Source organism: Stegostoma tigrinum, chromosome 7 (genome assembly GCF_030684315.1).
Source record: "Stegostoma tigrinum isolate sSteTig4 chromosome 7, sSteTig4.hap1, whole genome shotgun sequence".
NCBI classification, from domain to species: Eukaryota; Metazoa; Chordata; class Chondrichthyes; order Orectolobiformes; family Stegostomatidae; genus Stegostoma; species Stegostoma tigrinum.
Genome location: NC_081360.1, coordinates 32,781,010 through 32,803,813, shown reverse-complemented (window position 1 = coordinate 32,803,813; position 22,804 = coordinate 32,781,010). Strand labels below are relative to the sequence as shown.

At 39.2% G+C, this 22,804-nt stretch overlaps 1 protein-coding gene across 1 annotated transcript in view; it reads right to left on the bottom strand.

Annotated features, from left to right (window-relative positions):
• dnah7 (dynein, axonemal, heavy chain 7) overlaps positions 1–22,804 on the bottom strand; it is a 304,986-nt gene that overhangs the window by 153,188 nt on the left and 128,994 nt on the right. Inside the window, exons 34-38 of the mRNA XM_059647155.1 lie at positions 22,365–22,586; positions 13,780–13,977; positions 9,627–9,782; positions 6,931–7,099; positions 2,757–2,883 (exon numbers count right to left, since the gene is read on the bottom strand). Of these exons, the coding sequence (XP_059503138.1) occupies positions 2,757–2,883; positions 6,931–7,099; positions 9,627–9,782; positions 13,780–13,977; positions 22,365–22,586 (872 nt within the window). The remainder of the gene's footprint in view (positions 1–2,756; positions 2,884–6,930; positions 7,100–9,626; positions 9,783–13,779; positions 13,978–22,364; positions 22,587–22,804) is intronic.

Genomic DNA, 22,804 nt, shown 5'->3' with positions numbered 1-22,804 from the left:
CAAGATTTTCACCAATGTCCTGTACAGCTGCAGTTTGTCATTATAGATAGGATGGAGGCTTCCCCATTCAGTATTTCATAGAACATAGAACATAGAACATTACAGCACAGTACATGCCCTTCGGCCCTCGATGTTGTGCCGACCTGTCATACCAATCTGAAGCCCATCTAACCTACACTATTCCATGTACGTCCATATGCTTGTCCAAATTTCACTTAATTACAGCAAAGTGCTCTTCAGCTCATGGCTCAAAGAGAAATGTTAGGGGGCTATCTGAGGGAAGATTAAAAAGATCACAAGGAAGTGAGACTCTGTTAAAAGCACGTCCATGTCTTACCCCTTGCTTTTCTGGACCCTCAGTTAAAGTCCCACGATGTTAGGCATTGCAAGATCGTGGAATTAAAATGGGAATCTAGCCAATTTTGGAATGACAGTCAATTAGCATTATAGGAGAGATGAAGTAAGTATGTGTGGAGGAAATTGCTAAAGTAGAGAAAGTGGTTGAAAGTCAAATGTGGTAGTAATTGCTAAGCTGCGTAGCATAGCATAAGATGCGTAACTGTAACACTTCCTCAGCCAAAACATGTTGAGAAGGAGCAGATTTTAACATGCTGCTTTAAGAGAGTGAAAGTGGTGCTGTTGACGCAACTGTGCAGGGAAAAAAAACAGATAAGGTCATCGTTTTTATATTGCCTGGACTTTTGAACATGTGCAATTTCATATAACATTGTTTCTTATAACATTGATTTGGATGTAGGAGTGGAAGGGTGGATTAGTAAGTTTGTGGGCGATATGAAGGTGGGTTGAGTTGTGGATAGTGCAGAGAGCTATTCTAGGTTAAAAAGGGACATTGATAAGAAACAGAGCTGGGCTGAGAAGTGGCAGATGGAATTTAACCTTGAAAAGTGTGAAGTGATTCATTTTGGAAGGACAAATTTGAAAGCAGAATACAGGATTAACAGAAAGATTCTTGGCAGTGTGGAAGAGCAGAGGGATCTTGGGGTTCATGTCCACAGTTCCCTGAAAGCTGCCACTCAGGTGGATAGCGTAGTTAAGAGGCGTATGGTGTGTTAGCTTTCATTAATAGAGGGATTGAGTTCAAGAGCCGTGAAGTTATGCTGCAGCTATACGAAACCCTGGTTCGGCCACATCTGGAGTATTGAACATAGAACATAGAACATAGAACAATACAGCGCAGAACAGGCCCTTCGGCCCTCGATGTTGCGCCGGCCTGTGAACTAATCTAAGCCCATCCCCCTACACTATCCCTTCGTCATCCATATGCTTATCCAAGGAAGCTAAATCATACTGAAGCATCTCTGCATACTCATCACAGCTCAGCCTCCCACCTAGTCATGTTCAAATTTTGAAATGTTATATTTCGTTCCCTCATTCAAATCATTACTATATATTGATGCAAGTGCGGATCACTGTGTTATGTCATTAGTCACTGTCTGCCATTCAGAGAAAATCTGTTTATTATTCAGAGAAAATCTGTTTATTATTGTGTGTCCAGTTCTGGTCACCTCATTAAAGAAAAGATGTGGAAGCGTTGGAAAAGGTAGAGGAGATTTACCAGGATGTTGCCTGGAATGGAGGGAAGGTCTTACGAGGAAAGGTTGAGAGAGCTAGGGCTATTCCCTCTACAACGACAAAGGATGAGAAGTGCCTTGATAGAGGTGTACAAAATGATCAGAGATATAGATATAGTGGATAGCCAGAGACTTTTTCTTAGGGTGGTGGTAGCTATTACGAGAGAGCATAGTTTTAAAGTGAGTGGAGGTAGATATAGGGGAGATGTCTGGGGTAGGTTCTTTACTCAGAGAATGGTAGGAGCATGGAATGCATTGCCGGAGTGGGTAATGGAGTTGGCCTCATTAGGGGCATTTAAGCGGCTATTAGATAGGCATATGGATGATAATATAAGGTAGGGTGGAAGTTGGATAGACCTTAGGTTTAGGGTAAACGTTCAGCACAGCATCTTGGGCTGAAGGGCTTGTACTATGCTATACAGTTCTTTGTTCTATTGTTCCACAGTCCTATGCAGTGAAAGTGTGCTGGTAGGCAGTGCCAGTACCACCTCCCTCTATGTGGCATGAGGGAACTTCATATGAGACTTGGCGACACCCACTTTGAAGATTACACATCCTGCTTTCAATATTCTGGCTTCAAATGCTGAAGTCGTGCTAATATCGCTTTTAGGTTGGTGGTTTGTTCTGATGGCCAATAGTCACAGGTGGCACTTTTACACTATATTCATAATTCTATCCAAGCATAATAAAAATGTCTGTGAAGCAATTTCACAGAGACAAAAAGAACAGCCAACAATAGTTCCTCATCTGCATATTTGTCCACAAACATGATGATAAAGTATGCAGACTGCTGCACAGAAGTTTCTTTCTGGCTAGCTAATACACAGATCTTTTTAAATCACTTTTCAAAAAGACCTGTGCAATGGGCTGTGCAGCTGAAAACATTCAGGAAGCATGTGTAGTTTCCTCAAGAAACATTAAGTGGATGCTACCTGTTCAAAATGCTGAACAACAAATGGTCATTTCAAGAAAATTCCAGACTAAAGTATAAAACCAAGAAACTAAAAACAAAAAAGTGAGAACATAATTTTTAGGAACATCTTAACAGAACACTCTAAGCTTTTGTCTATGCAGACATTTTTAAAGAACACTAAGTTTTTGAAATTTAACTGAAGCTTCTGCCAGTTCATTCGAACATTTAATTCTTTAAGTAGAGTAATATACCTTAGAGTAAACTGCCAGGTAAGTATTCGAGAAAAAATGATGTGCATAGTTTGGTCTTGAAACTCGTTAATAGTCACAATATTAAAGTGCCTCATAAATCGAGGTGTAACTGGGTTTCGACCACCACCTAAGACCAACATAATTTTGTTATTAACAGAGGACATCATTGCCATTCAGAAAAATCAGACGCATTATTCACAAACAGAATGGAAGCCAAATCGCCACAAAATTTACATTAATTATTATGGATATATAGGCACAGAATGTTTGGCCTCCAGATAGTCAGAGACAGGATATACACTGAAAGATGTGCAACCAGATCCCTTGGAAGTCCCGGTGCAATAACAGCAGGTTAATTGCCTGTGAAATTTACACTTTGGGTGACCAATTACCAGGTGTCTGGAGCTCACCAAAGCAAAACTCCAAAAAAGTGTGCTGGAGAAGGTCTGGCAGCATCTGTGGACAGAAAAACTGGTTTAACGTTTCGATTCCAGTGGCCATTCATTAGAACTGGTCAGCTCATCACATACACTAAATAGTTAATCTACTTATTTCTGCTGAAAACTACAATCAATGCATTTATAAATCAGAAAAAATGAGAATTTTCCTGATGTTGTGCATGGTTTAACAAAGAAGGCTTACGATAAATACCAGGAATATTGCAGAGTGCACCATTGAGCTTCTATGCAGGAGTTCAGATGGAACCCAGCTTGAATTTGTGTCAGGGCTCTGAACAGAGAACACAAAGCAAATTTATCGAACATGGACCAAGTGGTCAGCTCTAAGAATACAACAAAGGTGACAGGGGCTCTGCTGAGAGTTCTGTGCCCAGAAACCTGACATTCTCGCAGTGCAATTGACTGCTGACAGGACCTTCCCGTTCTTCAAACTATTCTCAGTCACACTCACAAAAGAGAATTCAACGTCATCCGAAATATATTTTCTGGTAGCTCTGCAGTTTTGAAGCATAGAAGAAACACTTTATGGGAACACTTGAAAATACTAAATAAAAGAACTAACATCCTCCTGGATCGCAGTGCTCCAAAAAGGTAGCTCACCACAATTTTCTCAAAGGCAATGGATTAGTGAATGGCACTGGATGCTGGTCTAGCCAGAGATGTCCCACGTCCCTACAACAAATTTTTAAAAAGACAGACACTAGGGATTTTCTTATCAGTCAACGTCAATTATTTCTGTTAACTGATGTACATAAGTAGAATCAAGATGTTGGAAAAATTTGGCTTTCTCTTCTGGATTTGGCTTAGTGTTCATAGTTGCAGAAAAGTGAGAACAAAACATTGCCCTAAGGGGGGAAGGAAGGCAAAACATTTTAGCAATCCCTAGATGAAGGAAGAGATACAGAGTGCGATGAAGCTAAAAGAAAGATTGCATATGACAGATATCAGGTAATAACATAATTGAGAATCAAATTAAATATGAAGCGGAAAAAAATAAGAGAAGCAAATTGGGAGAGAGAAGGAAGAGTTTGGTTTGGACTGGAGACCTGTGACCAGCAATGTACAGCAAGAATCACTGCTGGGTCCACTGCTTTTCATCATTTATATAAATGAATTGGATGTGAATATAAGAGGTGTGGTTAGTAAGTTTACAGATGACATCAAAATTGGTGATGTAGCGGACAGTGAAGAAGGTTATCTCACAGTACAATGAGACCCTTTATCAGAAGGCCCAATGGGCTAAGGGGTGGCAGATGGAGTTTAATTTCGATAAATATGAGATGTCTCATTTTGGTAAGGCAGACTGGGGCAGGGCTTACAGAGTTTATAGTAGGGCCCTGGGAAGTGTTGCCGAGCAAAGAGACCTAGGGATACAGGTACATAGTTTCTTGAAAGTGGAGCTGCAGTTAGACAGAGTGGTGAATAAGTCACTTGTTACGCTTGCTTTCATTCATCAGAGCATTGAGTAGATATTTATAGAATCCCTTCTGTATGAAAGCATGCCATTCAGCCAATCAAGTCCACACCAACTCTCCAAAAAGCATCCCACCCAGACCCACCATTCTCTCTATCCCTGTAACACTGTATTTTCCAAGATGACGGAGTTAAGGATCAGGCTAACCCACCTAAGCCTGCACATCCCTGAACACTCTGGGCAATTTAGCATAGCCAAACCACCTAACATGCACATCTTTCGACTAAGTGAGGAAACCGGAGCACACGGAGGAAACCCACACAGACACAGGGAAAATTGGCATACTCTACACCAACAGTCACTCAAGGCTGGAATCAAACTCATGTCCCTGGCACTGTGAGGCAGCAGTGCTAACCAATGAGCCACCATGCTCACCGTTCTGAATAGTATAGGAGTTAGGACATCATGTTATGGCTGCAGAGGAAATTGGAGGGGCCACTTATGGAATACTGCATTCAATTGTCACCTGCCTGCTATAGGAAAGATGTTGTTGAAATTGAAAGGGTTCAGAAAATATTAACAAGGATGTTTCTGGGATTGGTGATAATGGGAACTGCAGATGCTGGAGAATCCAAGATAACAAAGTGTGGACCTGGATGAACACAGCAGGCCTAGCAGCATCTCAGGAGCACAAAAGCTGACGTTTCGGGCCTAGACCCTTTTGCATCCCAAAACCAGCCCAGTTCTTCCCCTCCCCCCACTGCATCACAAAACCAGCCCAACTCATCCCCTCCCCCCACTGCATCCCAAAACCAGCCCAGCCTGTCTCCGTTTCCCTAACCTGTTCTTCCTCTCACTCATCCCTTCCTCCCACCTCAAACCGCACCTCCATTTCCTCCCTACCACCTCATCCTGCCTCCTTGACCTGTCCGTCTTCCCTGGACTGACCTATCCCCTCCCTACCTCCTCACCTATATTCTCCTCTCTACCTATCTTCTTTTCTCTCCATCTTCGGTCTGCCTCCCCCTCTCTCCCTATTTATTCCAGTTCCCCCTCCCCATCCCCCTCTCTGATGAAGTGTCTAGGCCCGAAATGTCAGCTTTTGTGCTCCTGAGATGCTGCTTGGCCTGCTGTGTTCATCCAGCTCCACACTTTGTTTCTGGGATTGGACAGTTTGAGCTATACCAAACTGATCTAATCCCATTTTCCAGGATTTGACCCATATCCCTCTAACCTCTAAAAGTGGCCTCACTGTTGTCCTGTACAGCCAGACACCCACATCCAACAAACAATTAAAAAAAGCACGGAAAATTATGATGGAGTAATTACATTGGATTGGGAATTTACAAGAGACCATAATTAGAGAAGCACAGGTAACTTAGAGGGCTATGGTACTCAATATGATGATGGAGTTAAGGATCAGGCAAGTTCAGTGATAGATCAGAAAACACGCATGAGAAATCTAATGTCAAGATGTTGCTTGTGAATTGGAGCCAATGTAGGTTTCTGAAGCCACAAGCGATGGAACGTGCTATGAGTGACATAACAGGGCTGTTTATGGTGTTGTCACTTCTGGTGCCCAGTTTGAAGTCAGATGATCATGAGGTTTCATTACTTTGTTTAGACTTCATAGCAGTTTGTTAGAACTGAGTGGCTTGCTAGGCCATTTCAGAGGGCAATTAAGAGTCAACATATTATTGTGACCTCAAATGACATGTTGGCCAGACCAGGTGGGGACTTTAGTGAACCAGGTGGAACTTTATAACAACTGACAATGGCTACTGTGAAATGAGCTTTTAATTCCAGGCTTTACTAAATTTAAACTCCATCATCTGCCACTGTGGGATTCGCACCCCTGTCCTAACATTAGCCTGTGGATCTGGATTATTAATCCAATGAGATTAACAATACGCCACCACCTTGGCTTCAAATTCTGGACTTGCCTTGCACCTCTCTGCCTCCCTACTTTGCTTTCTTCCTTTAAATCACTCCATTAACCTAAATCTTTGACCACGTTTTGGTTATCTGAACCATTATTTGCTTATGTAGTCCAGTGTCCTACGTCCTAGTTTGCTTTATAATACCACTGTGAAGCAACTTGGAACATGGCATTATGTTAAAACCACTATACATGTAAATAGTTATTGCTGTTATTCTTTGGATGAAACAAGTATCATAAACACCACAGTTGTTTCAATACTTTTAAGACTGTTTGTTTCTATTATTATTTTTGCCATCTTCATAAATATTTATAATTTGTTTTATAATAGCACTGAAACACACATGTCCCTTAAGAACTCACCTGGTGGTCCCATTGCACACATGATTTGTATGTCCACTAATTTAATTGTACTGCAGTCCTTTAGGTCATACCAATTCCAATGGTCTAACCACTGACGTAGAAGCTCAACGGGTGGCTGAGCACCATAGACTTCTCTTTGTGGCATGTTCACATCATCCACAAACACAACCTGGAAAAAGTAATAACACAGAGTTAACACTGAAAAATGTTGCATTTCAGAACCAGATTTTTACTAATTATTTCTAATCATGTTTGGCATTTAGAAAATCTGCAAAATTTTAAATCAGGCATTATGCATGTGATGCCAACATAATTTGGAATTGTAGCTTATAATGATACAAACAAAATAAAAATGCCTAAGGGTAAATATTCTGATCTGGCACTCTGAACAGAATCTAACCTGGTTAACCACAGAAATTAAGGACAGTATCAAATTGAAAAGAAAACATATAACGTGGCAAAGGATGTGAAAAGTTTTAAAAGCCAATAAAAGATCATCAAAAAAGGAAGAAAGCAGCTATGAGGGTAACTAGCAAATAACATAAAAATTAACAATAAGAGCTTGTTCAAATATACAGAAAGGAAGAACAAGACAACAGTGAACACTGAGCCATTGGAGAATGGAGCTGGGGAAATAATAATGGGGAGCTAGGAAATGACAGAGGAGTTCAATAAATACTTTGCATCACTCTTCACCGTAGAGGCCACTAATGATATTCTAAAAATACAAAATAATGAAGGAGCTAGGGTGGAGGTGGAGTCGGGGCGGGGGGGGGGCTGTGGCGGAGGAGATGAACAGCAACAACAATTACTAGAGAAAATATATCTGGAAGACTAATGCATCCTAGGATTTTAAAGGAAGTTGCAACAGGGATCATTGATATTAATCATCCAAGAATCCTTAGATTGTAAAAAAACTCCAAAAGATCAGAAAACCATCAATGTAGGACCCTTATTGAAAAAGAGAGAGAAACAAAAGAATAGTTAATCTTGGGCAAGTTAGCTTAACATCAGTTGTTGGCAAAATGTTAGTATCCATAATTACGGATGTAAAATCAGAGCTTTTAGAAACTCTAAGTATAACCAAGCAGAGTTATCATGGCTGAATGAAAGGAAAATTTTACCTGGCAAATTTATTACAGTTCTTTGAGGCAGGTAAAGAGGAGGCAGTAGATGTATTATGTTTGGATTTCTAAAAGATATTTGATAAGGAAACATTCATTAGGCTACTTAATAAGATAAGAATCCTGGGATGTTGAGGGTAGTAGATTAACATGAATACAGGAGTAGGCAACCAATAAAAAATAGAGTTGAGATAAAGAAGGCATTTTCAGGATGGCAATCTGTAACTAGTGGAGTACCACACAGACCAGCGCTGTGGCTATGATTAATTGCAACATATATTAATAACCTGGGTGACAGATCAATGTATTGTTAGCAATACATTATCCATTTGTGAATGACAAAAATATGTGGGAGGATAGTAATGAGGATGACACAATGAGTCTATAGAGAGATATAGGAAGGTGCACTGAATAGGCAAAAAATAGCAGATGGAGTATAATGTGAGAAAATAATAGCTTAAACACTTGGCAGGAAGAATGGAAGAGTAGGATATTACTTAAATGTGGAAAGACAATGGGAAGCTATGGCACAGAGGAATCTGGGGTTCCTAGTGCATGAATTACAAAAAAAAACTCAGTGGAAACAGGGAAGGCAAATGAAGTATTGGCTTTATTTGCCAGACATGATTTTCCTTTTATGAAGCCATGACGACTCTGCTTGGTTATATTTCAGGTTTCTAAACATTTTGTTATTGCATCCTTTCTTACAGACTCAAAAGAAATGTAGTCTATAAATAGGGAGAACTTGTTAAAACTAGGCATTGGTCAGATCACAGCTCGAATAGTTTTGGTCCATTCATCTAATGAAAGATAATGGAGGCAGTCCAGACAAGGGTCATGAAATTGATTCTGGGTATGGAGGGATGCTCTTATGAGGGGAAGTTGAGTGTGTAGGGCTTGTATCAATTGGAGTTTAGAAAATAAGAAGAGATATAATCAAAACATTAGATTTTTAGGGGCTTGACAGAGTAGAGTAGAAGAAGTTGTCCCCTTTTGTTGAAGAGTATAGGCCCAGAAGGCATATTCTTAGAGTAAGGAGTCACCCACTTAAGACAGAGATGAGGAGGATTATTTTTCTCCTAGAAGGTGGTAAATCTGTGGACTTCTTCATCACATAGGGCTGTTGAGGGTGGGTCATTAAGCATATTCAAGGCTGGATAGACAGATTTTTAATAAGTAAGGATTATTAGGATAAGGCAGGAAGGTAGAATGGAGGATTATCAGAACAACCGTGATCTCACTGAATGGCAGAGTGGACCCAGGGGACCGAACACGCTATTTCAGCTTCAGTTTTATAATCTTATGGCCTTATGCATTTTTGACTTACTGGCATAGGAAACCTACAGTCTTCATCTGAAATTACTATATCTATCACTCACTCAGCCATCTTTTGTCAGCAGGTATTCACAAACTCATTTCAAGAACCATGGTCATGGAAAGGGGAAGCCCTCAAGTCTAAGCAGAATACAGGTTGTCAAAAAGCTTCAAATGATTCTCAGCTGTAATACACATTCACTATTTTTCTAATGTTACAAGTTATTTGGTTATTATTTTCAAGTCTTAATTTCCTACCATTTTTTTGCCTAAAGGTGGGCCAAAAACACCCTTCCTTCTTTTGTCCAGTTTCGACATGATGATATTTTGAGTCTGAGCAGCAGTAGTTTGGGCTGAAAAGTTAATCAGCAATGGCTTATAAATGTCTTTGTTCAGATGATTTAATAGGAAGTCCTAAAAGAAAACATTAAAAAGTTTATTAATGTACAGAACATACATTTCAATTCTCAAAACACAGCTAAAACTACACAGCTAAAATTAATGGTCTATTATGTTGGTGACATGTAATTATTTTTTCTAATAACATCAAAAATATGAAATTTTATATTCCACTGAATTCAATATATTTTTTACCATAATCCTAAAGTAGAGTATTAACGAGATTGATAGCAAAATATAATGCCTGCAAAATTTCAATTATACATTCCGTTCTTTTCATGCCGGGAGTAACCCTTCAATGTGATTAGCTATTACAATGTTTATGGTCATTCACTGAAGGCGTTTAAAAACTGCCAGCCATCTTTATGAATTTGACTCCTAAGGACAATAGGTCCTTCATTTGCTCGTGTCTACTTCATTGGGCTAGCAGTACTACTGGCAAAATATCATCATGTCTAAGCTGAACAAAAGAAGGAAGGGAGTTTTTGGCCTAACTCTAGGTTAAAAAAAAGTCCTCCAGCCAACCTTAATTGCTGCATCAGTAAAGATCACTCCACAAAAAGGAAATAACCGTGGTTACTCACTCCAACTACAGTAAACTGGCTACCTCACCTGCTGCATTCAACTGCTAGGCAGTCCTAAATCTAAAGATAAGTATCACTCACTAGCATATAACTTAATTGGGAAGGAGAACTGAATTCTGGCATGATACCCTTTTATCAAACATATCATTGGAAATCTAAGTCATTACTTCCAGCTCATGCAAGATCCCCCAGCCATCTGGCTTCTCGGTCCTGGAAAGTGAATAAGATTTCACCCTTTGTCTGTATAATAAATGGATCAACTATTCATTTATTTCCACCATGTACTGTTCTTTCCTGACCCACTGTGTTTAATTTTATCAAAAATGCTGTTCAGTTTCAAAGACTTGATATGTCTATTGCTACTTTTTGAACTTTCCTACCATCAGCCAAAGACAATTTCCACTCCTGCAACATTTTATTTCTTTAAAATCCAACCTACTGCCAGGATAACAGCTTGGGTTTCAATGCAGCCCACCCCAATAAAACAGCTCTTTCGCAAGTACTAGTGCCTGTGATACATCGGCAATGTGTCTTTAATCTGCATGCCCTTATGCAAATTGACATGTGGTTTGACTAAGAATCCAGAGGGCAGAAATCTCCATTATGAATTCTAGTTTGGCATCAAGTACGTTAAAGGACATCACCACAGCTCAGACTTGAGACAAGTTTTATTGCTTAAGTACTGAGCTGAACGCCATGGAATCATGTGAGTAATTTTGCATGTTTTCGGTGAATCTTATGGGACAAATAGGTCGGAAGGTCTTGCCCCACTGTAACCTTACAGGGCTGGAAGCCTTGGCATCATCATTAAAGTCTACCTAGACAGACCATCATTCACAGCAAGCCCCTAGCATCACTGGAAGTTTTTTTTGCTTCGCCCACCTGTCTGTGAGATGGCTTGGAATGTACTGAAACTGCCATTAATGCCTCAAAGTGGTTCTAGTCCTAACTACAGAAAAAAGAATGGCAGTGCAAAGCTCCCCCGTCAGACACAAGTGGCATGAAGAAAGATGACAATGCAGGTCTGTACCAGTGAACCACACGAAATAACCCAAATCCAAGGCAGGAAAGGATAAACTATCTCCAGCTCAATGGCAAGGTTAAGTGGTATGATCTTGTCACTGCAAAATGTTACCCATTGTAGCATCGCTCAGTCTAACACTGCCACCACACAGGCATGACAATAGAGAACAGTCAGCTGCACCACATGGATAATATGTTCTGAAGAGCTTATCACCACTTAAAGCTGTCAATTCCTGACAGTTCCTGGGCAATGCACTTCATATTCACTTCTAAGAGAGTCCCAAGACCTATCATGATTGTGTATGCTCATAAAATATTCAAATAACCATTACAATTAAATTCAATCACCCTCTGTCTCTGTTTGCACAACAAGATCACTCAAAACACAAGGGACTGGGCCGCGACTGTAGCTGTTTTAATCCTCAACCCTACTGAGAAGCAGACAGCTGACCTGGCAGAAAAGGAGCATGCCAATCCCATGCCAGTGGAGAGACAGCAATGTCTCAAAAATCCAGTGAAAAGGCCTGTGGCCAGTTGTTCTACAGTGATCGGTGTCAGGCATTTGTTTCATAAAAAACTGAACATGTACACAACTAATAACTTTGTTTCCACACTACAAATGCTGGCAGCCACCAGAACAGGATGGTGTTCCCTAAGGTTCACTGTATCTTTTTATATAATGCATACCATATTAATAGCCTAAATGTGGATATATGGAGAATAATTTCAAAGTTTGCCGATAACATTAGATTGAAAATTTACTGGTTTGAAATAGTTTAAGCTTCAGAAGGTCACACACTGATGAAATGGGCAAAAATGTTGCAGATGAAATTTAGCACAGAGAAGTATGATGTGATTCGTTTTGGAAGAGAGAATAAAGAGAACCAACATAATCTAAATTTGGTGCTGATTAATAAAAGGTTTGCTGCAGTTCAGTGTTAAAGTGGGGAGTTCAGCAACCTGGGCATGTGCATAAGTATTTAAAGGCAGTGATACAATCTGAGCAAGCTGTTGAAAAGGCAAGGGGGAGACTTGGCTTTGTCTTTATACAGCAAGCTTCTGGTTACTAAAAAGTTATTCTAAATCTTTATAAAACAATGATAAGGTTCCAACTGGTGAACTATGATCAATTTTGGGGGCCACAATTTAAAAAGGACATCAAAGATATCACTACACAGGGTGAGGAAGAGATTTTGTCGAATGGTTCCCTGCAGGAATGAGAAACCTAAGTGAGGTGGATGGACTGGAAAAAAAATGAGATAGTGCTTACAGCAGAGAAGGTTAATCAGAGATTGGATGGACCTATTAAAATTATTTAGGTTTTTGATGGAATAACTGAGAATAAATTGTTTCCTATGATAGGATTGGTAAATAAAAGGCATAGACATGTTTGGAATTTTTTGACAATTAAACCAAAAGTGACAAAAGGAAAATAAAATATCCAGCATGCTGTTATAATCTGAAACACGCTGCATGAAAGGCTGGTGGGAGCAGACTAACTAGTAACTACGAAAGGGTTTCGATAAATTGAGGAGAAAGCAAGTTAGCAGAATTGTGGGAAACAAAGCTGGGGAGGGGATTTGGATAGTTCTTTTGAAGAGCCACAATGTGTACAATAGACTGAATGGTCTCCCTCCAAGCATTAAAATTCCATCATTCTATGAATACAAGAGTTCCTATTGCAAAATAAGAATCCTGCGGCGGAGGGCAGGGGTGGATTTTAACACTATGGATCAGTTTATAATGCTAGATTTAGAAACCATCTACAAAACTGCACATAGGTGGTATTTTATGGCCTTACTATTCACATATAGGGATAAAATGTTAATTATACTCTGCAAAATATGCTTACACAGCTAGTTTTCAAACTGCAATGATTTAATCCTAGCCAGTTTTTCTCACATCAGATGCTGATCATTGCCTGCCCCAACTGCAAACTGCAAAGTTTCTACTGCGCCCTTTGGACTATCTTTTCCTTCAGTTTAAAAGTAACTATGAACGACATTTCCAACTTGGATATACTCAACCAATGTAATGTAATTTGGTAATTTAGATTTCTACACCAGAACTTAGATAGCTAGACACTAGTCTTTGTACCCTTAGAAGTTTTTGTTCACAGACATATTATGTAGTACGTATCACCAATCAGTTTCAGGCCTGTTTCTCCAATAATGATATAACTATTAACACTGTTGCCCCAAACAATCCACCCTTCTTCTTTAATAGAGTGACAGAAATTTCATGTGTTTCAAAAATAATTCAATATTATTGTAATCTAGTATTACTAACTAATTAATATTTTAATTTTTAAAACACTACTAAGTGTTACAGATGTTGTGTCAAATGATGTAATTGATTAACTTTATTTTATTAAGCCAATGTTTCAATCCTGAGAGAACACTTACAATAATGTAAACACTTTTCCCTGTTCCAGTTGGACCCACAAACATAGAAGGTTTTTGATTTGTTGTCATAAGTTTCATAAGTTCCATATAACGAATGGTATCTTTAGTTGGTACAATAATTTGATTGAACTCTGCATCCTTTGGAATGGGGGGAACAGAGTTCAATCTTTCAGTCCATAATTCCCACCTTCCTGATCCCTAAGAATGAAAGATGAGAAGATTTTTTAAAATTAGGCAAAAGAAACTTATATCAATTTACAAAACGTCAGCAATATGAAGGCAAATATGAATCAAAAATTTCTTTTGGATTTCTCAGTAATTCAGTGTTATGGTTATTAAAAGTGGGGCCAAAATCCAGGAATCCTGATTTGCTGATGGAAATATGGCTACCTGCCTTTGGACATAAAATTATGGAGACAGGCACTGCCACAAGCATCATCATCTGTCCAAGCAGCAGAGGAATTAGTCAAATAGCAGTCAATAAAATTGAAACTTACTATTCTAAATATGGAACTGAGGTCTGAGAAGGGTAGATGAGGAAGATCTTTTACATTATAAAAATGGTCCTACAAAAATACAGTGTTAATTTCAACTTAATCCATCTAGTCTGATTTTCAGCTATCCTGGATTCTTACAATCCATCACTTGATAATATTTCCATTGTGACTACCAAGGGATTAAACAAATGAATTCCCAAGGAGAGCACAGGTTTCTGCAGAAAATTAAGGGAGAAGACAAGTAATGAAGAAACAATGGCAGAAACAGGCTGCACCCAAAATTGAGATTCACTGCTCTCTCTTCAGTTTCTACCATACATTCATTCTCTGCACTCATCAATATGGTGAATTTCAGAGAACCTGAGCAGCTATTATGTAGAAATAATATAGTCATTTCTGAAGAAGGGTCTGGACCCAAAACGTCAGCTTTCCTGCTCCTCTGATGCTGCTTGGCCTACTGTGTTCATCCACCTCTGCATCTTGTTATCATAGTTATTTGTTAATTGGCTTCTCACTGACTTAAGTGAGGGCTCCATACTCATTTGCCCTTATTGATCAAAAAAATACAAAATGATATTTCATTTAAAAGTTGCACTTAAAATGCACACCCTAGGTCTGTTACTGGTGTAGTGTATTGTGTTATATTGGATATTGGATTTTCCATAAGTTAATTCTAAACATTTAATATGCTACTCTTACAGTGTGTAGATCATCACAAAAACAGATGCAGCATCACATGATTTGGTTTCTCATAAATCCTTGTGGAAGATGTTGCCAGGCAAGTAAGATACCTTCCAGTAAAGTTCCTGCTTCTTGTGCCTCTACAGAATCATTAGTACTTTACATTAATCTAACAATACCACAAAAATTGTAACCTCTGCACTACATTCTGATCCTAGGCTGATGATTACTGAATTCTGCTGTTAGAGCAATTAAATAAAATGGCTTTTCCACATGTCAAAGCTTGTGTTATGGTCCTAGTATATAGGCCTGACGTATCTGTCTACTGCCTGAAACCTGCTAAATTTATCAAGGCTGGCCACCAGAAAGACTAAGGAAGAACAAATCTTCCTAAACACCAGATCTTACGTATTTATCTTTTATTTGTAAACAACTATACAGTACCAACGCTGGAAGAGACCTCACATAGTATAAAAGCAGGTTTACATTACTTCTTAGTGACCTTTAAAAATGTTCTGTAACATAGTCAAGAAATGATAAAAAGTACATTCTTCAACTCTATGTTGGCACAACCTGGTTATTGGTAGAATTTTCTCATTTGCAGTTAAAATGTTTTGTTTAGTGAGATTCATGGACTGACATGGCTTGGAGCCATTTTTCTCCCACAGTCTTTCACTGCTAATTTTGTTATTTCTTCAACCAAGCCATTGGTTCTCCGGGAATCATCTGGCAGGAGAAACAGAATCGCTTGTCATCTTCTGGCTTTTACACCTATGAGGCCATATTTAAAGTCCAGTTTCACACTAGCTCAGACACTGCAACCTAGGAACAGGCCTGCACACTGCTCAACTATTATTACTGAACACATGGCTCAGAGAGGAAGAAAACTCTCTCCCTGCCTTGCAGAGAGACACCTGGAGGTGTGGTGACAAAAAGGAGGAAAGTCCTCTTTCTGGCAGACCATTACAAAAGGCGGGGTCAGCACGCACAGCCAGCCAGGACACATATGCAGCCTGGGTCAGTGCTATATCTTGGGTGAAAAGGAATGCCCAGTGGTGAGTAAAGAAGGTAAATGACCTTCTGCACAGTACAAGGGTAAATGCCACAATATTCTCTCTGCTACCTCAAACTCACAGTAACTCTGTCACTGCACGTCTATCTCAAAAGGCCCACAGATCATAACTCTTCAGTACGCACCATGCCTATTTAACGGCTCTCACACATTACACTCACCAAGCTACTAAGGCTTCTTGCCCTCTGCAATTCCTGCTCACTCCTTTGACATCCCACTGCCTCTTCTGTTCATATGTCACCACTCAGTGATCTTCCATGCAGTACCATCATATTCATTCCTTTCCTTTGCCTCACTGCAGGAAAATGAGGCCCACCCACAGACTGACTCAACAGAATCTGACTGATCTCTCTGTAATGTTCAGACCGTTTGCGGTTGACCTGGAGATCCTAAAGCCTGATTCCCGGCCTCGGCCAGGACCAAGAACCTGCTTGGCCAACACTTTACACTGTAAACAGATGAGACCCTCGATAACAGTGATGTTTTCCCCTGACTGATTACAGTCTCTCTTTATCTCACTAAGGATTGCTCCCCTCTGACTTTCATACATGCTCATTTGCTGGACACACGTGAGTGTGTTTGCTACATAAACTGTTGGCACATGCTGCAGGTCTGATGCTGATGTAGCACAGTGCCATGCAGTGACATCCACTATCTGAATGACAGATTGACTGTTCAGTGCTCCCCACTATTAAACAGTGCAAGCCACAGAGGCTTGCAGCCGTAACTGAGCACCAAAATCGTGTATGTTAAAACAGTAATGCAAGTCACTGCTGAAGTCAGAGATAACAGAGTGTGGGGCTGGAGAACACAGCAGGCTAGGCAGTGTGAGCACTAGGAAAGCAAGTAAAGATGCACCCTATGCAAATGCATAAAAAGTACAACAAGCAAAGCAACCTGACAGATGCATGCAAGTCATAGTCATCTCTGAGCTCGAAAGCAAAACATTGATAGTCTCTGAGTCAGTAAGTTAGCAGGCATGATGATATGGTGAGGCACGTAGTTTGCCAATACTGAATTCCATAGACAAAGGGTCGAGACAAATGGTGGTCACGGAATACGCAGGGCTATTATTGTGAAGAAGCAGTTGCATGATACCAAGGACAATCATTCAGCAAACTACAGCCAACAGGTACCAGCTCTGACTCACACTCTGGAGTTTGCACCAACTAGTTTCTTGGTGAAGGAGAGAATTAGAAATGGCTTACAAATAAGGCAAGTTGGGGCTTTAGTAGTTGCAGATACATGCAATTAAGCTAATTCTCCTTCATCTGTAAAATTGTGAAGTCACCATTTACAGTCTGAGGGTAAAATCAGAAAGGATTTCTTTTCTTACTAACATGAATTAGACTTTTTTTCATTCACACTGTATTTTTCCACTTTTCACACTATCATTTATGCCACATTAAGGAGGGGAAATTTCTGTCCAATGTGTTTTATTTACTGAAAGGAAAATTGAAAAGAATAATAACAAAACAAGATAGAAGAACAATTTTTAAAAAGAAATAGCCCTTCGGTGATTATTACAAATGAAATAAACATTTTTTAAGTTTAATCTATTTCCAGTGTCAAGACATGTTAAAAAAAAGTTACATTTATTTAATATAAGGTTGACCTTTTAATTAATAGAACCATCTCAAAACCCTGCAGCCTTAGTTTTCTGCAAAAGGAATAGCTTTTGGTACAGTATAAAACACATAAATAGGCCATTTAATCCAAACAGTTCATGTTGGTTGTTAAACTCAACAGGAGCACAGGCCCTAATTTCATAGCACAATAGTTCCCAGATACCTTTCTTCCAACCACATGCCTGTCTTAAATATCAAAAAAATCTCTAATTCAATCATCGATTCCAATCCATTGCTTGTTAATAAAAGTAAATTCACAAACAATTTGGCCAAGATTACAAGTAAACTGTTGCATTCAAGTTCTCTCTGGTGTTGCGGGGAAAAATCCACCTGTTTCCAATATTTTGTTTAAACTTCTGAGCATATTGTCTATCCATTAGAAGTGGTAAGTCTACTGCTTCCACTTGTTCTTTTGTAAATCTCCAATAAAAATTTAAATTTGCATGCCTCTAGCAAACAGCCCTGCTCAACAATGCTTATTGATCAACTGAGGATGCATAGTTCAAAGCACATTGAAAATTATTGATGGAAAATCAGAGACTGCACACTTTTGCTATAAATGCCCACTCCCGAAGGTGGAGAACATTAGACTAATGCAATTTAAATTACTTCTGTGTACATTTTACTGTTGCATTTTTGACTATTTACAATTATCAGTGTTGGATCTCAGTTTGCACTTATCTGTCTATGATAGAACTGTTAATTGTTAGCCGTCTATACTTCTGCAGCAGCCCAAATTTTAGTGTCATGGCATATCTGATTTGATTTATTATGATCACAACCAAGATACAGTGAAAAATATTGTTCTGCATGTTAACTAGATAAATAATACTCTACATAAATAATCAAGATAATAGAACAGAATATAGAATATATTGACAGAATATTGTGTTACAGCTACAGAAACGGTGCAGAGAAAGATCAACTCTAATATATTAGAGGTCCATTTATAAGCCTGATAACAGCAGGGAAGAAGCTTTCTTAAATCTGTTGGTATGTGTTTTCAAACCTTTGTATCCTCTGTCCATTGGAAGAGGGTGAAAGCGGGTGTAACCAGGCTGGGAGGTGACTTTAATTATGCTGGCTGCTTTCCCAAGGCAGCAGGAAGTACAGACAGAGTCAATAGAAGGAAGGCTGGTTTTCATGATAGACTGGACAGCATCCACAACTCTCTGTAATTTTTCTTGCAATTTTGGGCAGGGCAGTTGCTATACCAAGCTGTGATGTATCCAGATAAGGTGCTTTCTGTGGTGTCATTGCGAACATGTTGACTTTCCTTAGCCTTCTGAGGAAGTCGAGGCATTGGTGCGTTTTCCTGAAAGATGCACCAACATGGATGGACCAGAACAGATTGTTGGTGATATTTACTCATAGGAACTTGAAGCTCTTGACCACTCCACCTCAGCACAATTGGTACAGAGAGGGGCATGTTTCCTGGTGAAGTCTATGATCAATTCCTTCGTTTGGCTGACATTTTGGGAGAGATTGCTGTCTTTACACCATGCCATTAAACCTTCTATCTCTATCCTAGACTCTATCTTGTCATTGCTTGAATTCTGACCCACTGCAGCAGTGTCATCAGCAAATTTGTAAATGGAGTTAGAGCTGAATTTGGCCACACGGTCATGAGTGTATAAGCAGTATAGTAAGGGGCTGAGTATGTAGTCTTGCAGGGCACCAGTGTTGAGGATTATTGTGGAGGAGGTGTTGTTGCCTATTCTTACTGAATATAGTCTATGGGTGAGGAAGTCAAAGATCCAACTGCAGAACAGGAAGCTGAGCCTTAGGCCTTGGAGTTTGGAAATATGCTTGGTTGGAATTATGGTGTTGAAGGTGGAGCTAAAGTCAATAAATTGGAGTCTGATGTAGGTGTCCTTGTAATCCAGATATTCCAGGGGTGACTGTAGGGTCAGACAGAGATGGCATCTGCTGTGGACCTATTGTGACATTAGGCGAATTATAGTGGATCAAGGCAATTTGGGAGGCAGGAGTTGATGGGTGCTATTACTAACATCTCAAAGCACTGGATAATGGATGTCAGAGCTAATGGTAGTCATTAAGGCACATTGCCTGATTTTTCTTTGTCACCGAGATGATAGGTATAAACCTCACATCATAGTAAGAAGAAGTTAAAGATATCTGCAAACACTCCCGCCAGCTGGTCTGCACAGGATCTGAGTCCACAGCCGGGGCCTCCATCCAGGCCAATTGTTTTCCATGGGTTCATTCTTAAGAAAGCCAATCTAATGTCTGTGATGCTGACCGTGGGTACAGATGGATCCAATGCTGTTGGGACAGGTGATACCATTTCACTGGCCTTCTGTTCAAAATAAGCATAGAATGCATTGAACTCATCTGGGAGGGATGCATTGTTGTCAGCGATTCCACTCACCTTCACTTTGTAGCCCATTTTATCGCGTAAGCCTTACCATAGTCAATGTGTGTTCATGTCTTTAGTCTGGGAGTGTAGTTTAGTCTGGTATTGTCTCTTGGCATCCCTGATGGTTTTGCAAAGATCATACCTAGATTTCTTGCACCAGTCAGGGTCACCCGATTTGAATGCCTCAGGCCTAGACTTCAGTAGGGAGTGGATCTCTTGGGAACACTCAGATTAACTTCTTCAGCACACAGTCCTCTTCACACATACTGATGAAGTTTGTGACAGTGATGGCATACTCGTTTAGTTTAGCCACTGAATTCTTGAAGATGGACCTGTCCATTGACTCCAAGCAGTTACATAGGAGTTCGTCTGACCAACTTTTCAATGATTTCTGGTAATCAGGTAATTTTTGTACATTATAAACAATATAAACCTATTCCCCAAAACGATGGCAAGCAAATCAGTACTACCCCAGGTCTTGATTTTTTTTAACATTCCTATTTTTTTGTCAGTTTTCACAAGTTTTCTTTCCAAGACTTCTGTGTCTTTTAGTTCAAATAATAATTTATTAATTAAATTTTCAAATTCTAGTTGGAAGTCTGAATAAACTCACATGAAGTGCCATTATCCACCTCACCACTAATATCCCCGAAAAAGTCAAGTAGGTTTACAAGGCAGAACTTTCACCATATAAACCAAAAGTTGGAATTTTTTAGGGGTCAGAGCAACATGGCTTATGATGAAGTGTGTGCCAGAATCAGACATCAAGTGCAGAGGCCTATCTCATACCATGATCAGCTCGCTCCATCTTTTCTGCTTCTCATAAATGGCATGACAAGATTCTTGTGAGGCAGTGGCAAAATAGGGAATTTGTGGCTCAGTGGCAGCATTCTTACCTCTGAACCAGGAGACCTGGGTTCAAGTCCCATCTGTTCCAAAGGTATATAATAATATCTCTGAACAGACTGATTAGAAAACAGTTTTAGGAGAGGCATTTGCCCAGTGGTATTATCAGACTATTAACTATAGACTATTAATCCAAAAACTCAGCTAACATTCTGGGAACCCAGGCTCAAATCTCATCATGGAAGATGGTGGAATTTCAATTCAATAAAAAATATGTGGAATTAAGAATCTGCTGACGACCATGAAACTATTGTTGACTGACATAAAAATCCATCTGGCTCACTAATATTCTTCAGGAAAGGAAATCTATCCTAGTCTGGTCTGGTCTACATTGGCTCCAGACCCACAGGAATGTGGTTAACTCACAGGCACTCTGAGTAATTAGGGATAGCCAATTAACGCTGGCCTAGCCAGTCACACCCACATCCTGTGAATGAATAAAAAAATGCCAATTCAGGAAAGCATGACTGTTCTTCAGAACCCTCCCTTGTTAATAATTAGTTGCAATTTGAATGTCATTAACATTTCATTTGCTTTCACTACAGTGCTTATCAACGTTTTTCTCAAGTGTGTAATGCTTTTTGAATGAAGAAATTTTCACAATTTCAACTTTAAATTTCTTTTATCAAAATAAATTTACTGTAATTTGAAAGTATCCTCTATTTTTTGATTTATCAGTAATAGCCTAATAGCTCGCTGTGTCAGTTCTCTCAACCACTTTAAGTTTTGTTTTAGGTCAGTCATGTAGAGCCTTGAAATCACTTACCAGGTCTTCCACTACTAATGTCAGCTCATGTCAAAATGTCTTGCTTATGTCCTTTAGAACCATCATATATATTACAAGCAGCAAAACTCAACAGAGAATTTGCGAACCTATAACATGTTCCTCCTCTACCCCATGTTTATTGTGTAAGTCTAATTGCAAAATTATCTAGAATTATGCATATTCCAGCAATTCAATATCAAGTTAGTCATACCATTTCTAATGATTTATAGACTATTCATCTATTCAAGCTAATTCATCTTCTACTTGAACATCATCACTAATTATATTCTGTCGAGTTCTAACTTTCTTCCTAATTGAGAATACTGAGAGTACTTCTAAATATAACAGAACTTTTTATATTAAACATAATGTTCAAGATCTTGATCTAAACTCATTCCTCAAACTTCTATATTTTTAGTTTCTAACTCAATTAATTTTATAAATAGTAAACCTGAATTAATAAAATAGAATTTTGATCTCAGTATTTGCATGTGGGCAGTACAATGTACCGGTTCACCAACGTAAAGCTTCAGAATGATGAATTTAGATTTGATCTTTCAAACATCTGAATTCTTAATCTGACTGTAATAGATAAATGCTTGACATTTCCCTCATACAAGAAGAGTCAAAGGAATCAATGTATTTTAATACATACATCTTTAATGAACACATAATCATAGATAAGGCCCTCCTCGGGAATTGGGACAGTAGGGAGTTTTGCTGGAGGATCAACTTGCAGAAATAAATTGAAGAGTGTTCTTGTCTCCTCAGTAAGAGGTCCATTGGTTATCTCTCGCACAAGCTTATTAAACTTCAGTCGATCATCCTCTCTGGAGGTGGCGCCAACTGACCAAATTAGGGAAAATATAAAAATTCCCTATGAAGAATAAAAGCAATATTGAGCAGAAGAATCCACATGAAATCATTTCATAAAGACCACAGGCTATGCACTAAACGAATCACAGTCAGACAACGTATATTGCCTTGAACCTTCTGATCAGTGACTATAAAATGTGTATTGTAATTGTTATCAAAAACTGCCCTGATTCAATACAGTTACACATTCTATCATTCTACCATTCAGAGAAATGTTCA